The 2500-nt window shown below is 39.6% G+C and overlaps 1 protein-coding gene across 1 annotated transcript in view; it reads left to right on the top strand.

The window, feature by feature from the left end:
* Window positions 1-2500, top strand: part of LOC133659139 (neurobeachin-like) — a 150987-nt gene that overhangs the window by 140060 nt on the left and 8427 nt on the right. Inside the window, exon 22 of the mRNA XM_062061874.1 lies at window positions 733-865. Within this exon, the coding sequence (XP_061917858.1) occupies window positions 733-865 (133 nt within the window). The remainder of the gene's footprint in view (window positions 1-732; window positions 866-2500) is intronic.

The following is a 2500-nucleotide window of genomic DNA, read 5'->3' as shown; positions in this document are numbered from 1 at the left end:
TGAGCAATGACACTTAAAAACAAATCACACAAAAATTCTTGGGGTACCAAAAGGGTCCTACTCATTAAAGTGTTAAAAAATAAATTATAATTTTTTTTTTACTGTTTACTGTTAACACAATAATCTCGAGATCAACTTCAGATCTATCCGTCAATTATACGTTGTATTGTTGTTTGTTTTTTGTTTGTTCGTTTTAGGCCCTTCTTTAAAAAAATTTTAAAAAAGCAAAATTTTTTATCTGGCAAACACAAAATATGCAACCTTTTCCCCAAAAAATATCTCAAAGTGCAATATTTAATGTGACGTAATTGGAGCCTTAGATAGGTCAATAATTCATAATAACATTGATTTTGATTCATTATTATTTTTTAAAGAAAGAAACAGCCTGCATGGCAGCTTTGTGTTATTAGAGTAAACATTGCAACATTTTCTTGTTACATTTCACCTGTTTGCTCTTTCATACCACTTTTTATGTTTTGAATTTTTTTAATCGTATTTTAAAATGGGCCGTGGGGCCGTTAAAAAATGACCTGCGGGCCGCACTTTGGACATCTGATCTAAACACACTCTATGTATGACTTATGATACCATATCCTTCTTAGAAACGGCGTCTTGTGCAGTGCACTGTTTGTTTATTTTCTAAGAGTTACACATTTTGGAAACAAAACAGAAAAAAAACACGACTCTGCCACCATATTTACTCCTCGGCCTTCATTTGCTCTAATGTTGCAGGAGCTGTCGACGCCGCCGCCGCCGCCTCCTCCACGCCCTCGTCCTCCGGTCTCGTCAATGGCGCCACCAGTAAGAATCTACCAGCTGTGCAGACCGTGGCGCCCATGCCTGAAGACACGGTTGAAAACATGAGGTATGCGGCCCGCCTCGTGCCGTGAATTGTCGCCTTATTATCGGGACGTTATCATTCAAAATGGTGCTGGCGGTGAGCACCACCAACAAACCAAGTTGCATGTCTTTGTGTGCGAGTGACCCCGACTCGTCATCCTCTTGCTCTAATAGTTGGTGACAGTCCCGCCCGAGAACCTCGGCTCTTTCCCCGCCCGTGTGTGTTCCTCTCGACAAATAGAGGATTAGTTGCCATGGCAGCTGCCCGCCGTAGCCTCGTCTAACCTTGGGACTCAACGAAAGCTCAGTTGCATGCCCGATTGGGGCGAACCTAGATGCAAAATAAGTGACAATCGACGTACTGTAGTTGCACGCCACGACCATCTAAAAGCACAGTAATGAGCAAAGTGTGGGATTCTTATTTTTAACTATTCTTAATCAAGAAAAAACTGAATCTTTGTTTTAATTATTATTATTAATGAATTGTTTCAATCGGTCCAGCCACTCAGGCAAATCTATTGTTGATGTAGATCAGTGTTTTTCAACCTTTTTTGAACCAAGGCACGTTTTTTTCATTGAAAAAATCCGGAGGCACACCACCAGCAGAAAACATTAAAAAAATAAACTCAGCAGCCGATATTGACAGTAAAAAGTTGTCGCAATTGTTGGATATGACTTTAAACCATAACCAAGCATGCATCACTATAGCTCTTGTCTCAAAGTAGGTGTACTGTCGCGACCTGTCACATCACACCGCGACTTATGTTGAGTTTTTTTGGTGTTTTCCTGTGTGTAGTGTTTTAGTTCTTGTCTTGCGCTCCTATTTTGTTGTTGTCATGTCATGTACGGATGTACTTTGTGGACGCCGTCTGCTCCACGCGCTGTAAGTCTTTGCTGTCGTCCAGCATTCTGTTTTTTGTTTACTTTGCAGCCAGTTCAGTTTTAGTTTCCTTTTGCATAGCCATCCCTAAGCGTCAATGCATTTTGGTTTAAGCATTAGATACCTTTTTACCTGCACGCTGCCTTCCGCATATTGTGATCACAACAAACCATCCCGACATCTACAAAGCAATTAGCTACCTGCTGCCACCTACTGATATGTAAGAGTACTACATGGTTACTCTGCTGAGCTCTAGACAGCACCGACACTCAACAACGGCACATTATTTGCAGATTATAATTACTGGTTTGCAAAAAAATATTTTTAACCCAATTAGGTGAAATTACATAATCTCCCATGGCACACCAGACTGTATCTCACAGTCTAGTGGTTAAAAAACACTGATAAAGATGATCATATCTGCTGTATAGATTTACTTTAAAAAAGAGAAATGTTGGATACTCATGTTGCCCAGTTTGTATTTGACTTTATTAAATGTTTGGGCTGAATTTTAATAAACAAAACCCGTTTTCTTTTAAGTAATATAGAAATGTATCATAGCTGTTTATCTGTTTTTTGGAGGAATGTCGTTCCTAAAACTGGCATCCAATGTTATTAAAAAGAACAGATTTTGAATCAAGAATCGATTCTGAATCAAGTCGTTACCCACAAGAATTGAATCGAATCCTGTGGTGCCCAAAGATTCACAGCCCTATTAAGCAGAGCTACCAGATGGCAGTAATGTGTTGAATGTCCTAAAATGTGTTTGGTGGCAATTGC

Source organism: Entelurus aequoreus, linkage group LG10 (assembly GCF_033978785.1).
Source record: "Entelurus aequoreus isolate RoL-2023_Sb linkage group LG10, RoL_Eaeq_v1.1, whole genome shotgun sequence".
In the NCBI taxonomy this organism is placed as follows: Eukaryota; Metazoa; Chordata; class Actinopteri; order Syngnathiformes; family Syngnathidae; genus Entelurus; species Entelurus aequoreus.
The sequence above is the reverse complement of the archived record's forward strand: the minus strand, read 5'-3'. Positions and strand labels throughout refer to the sequence as shown.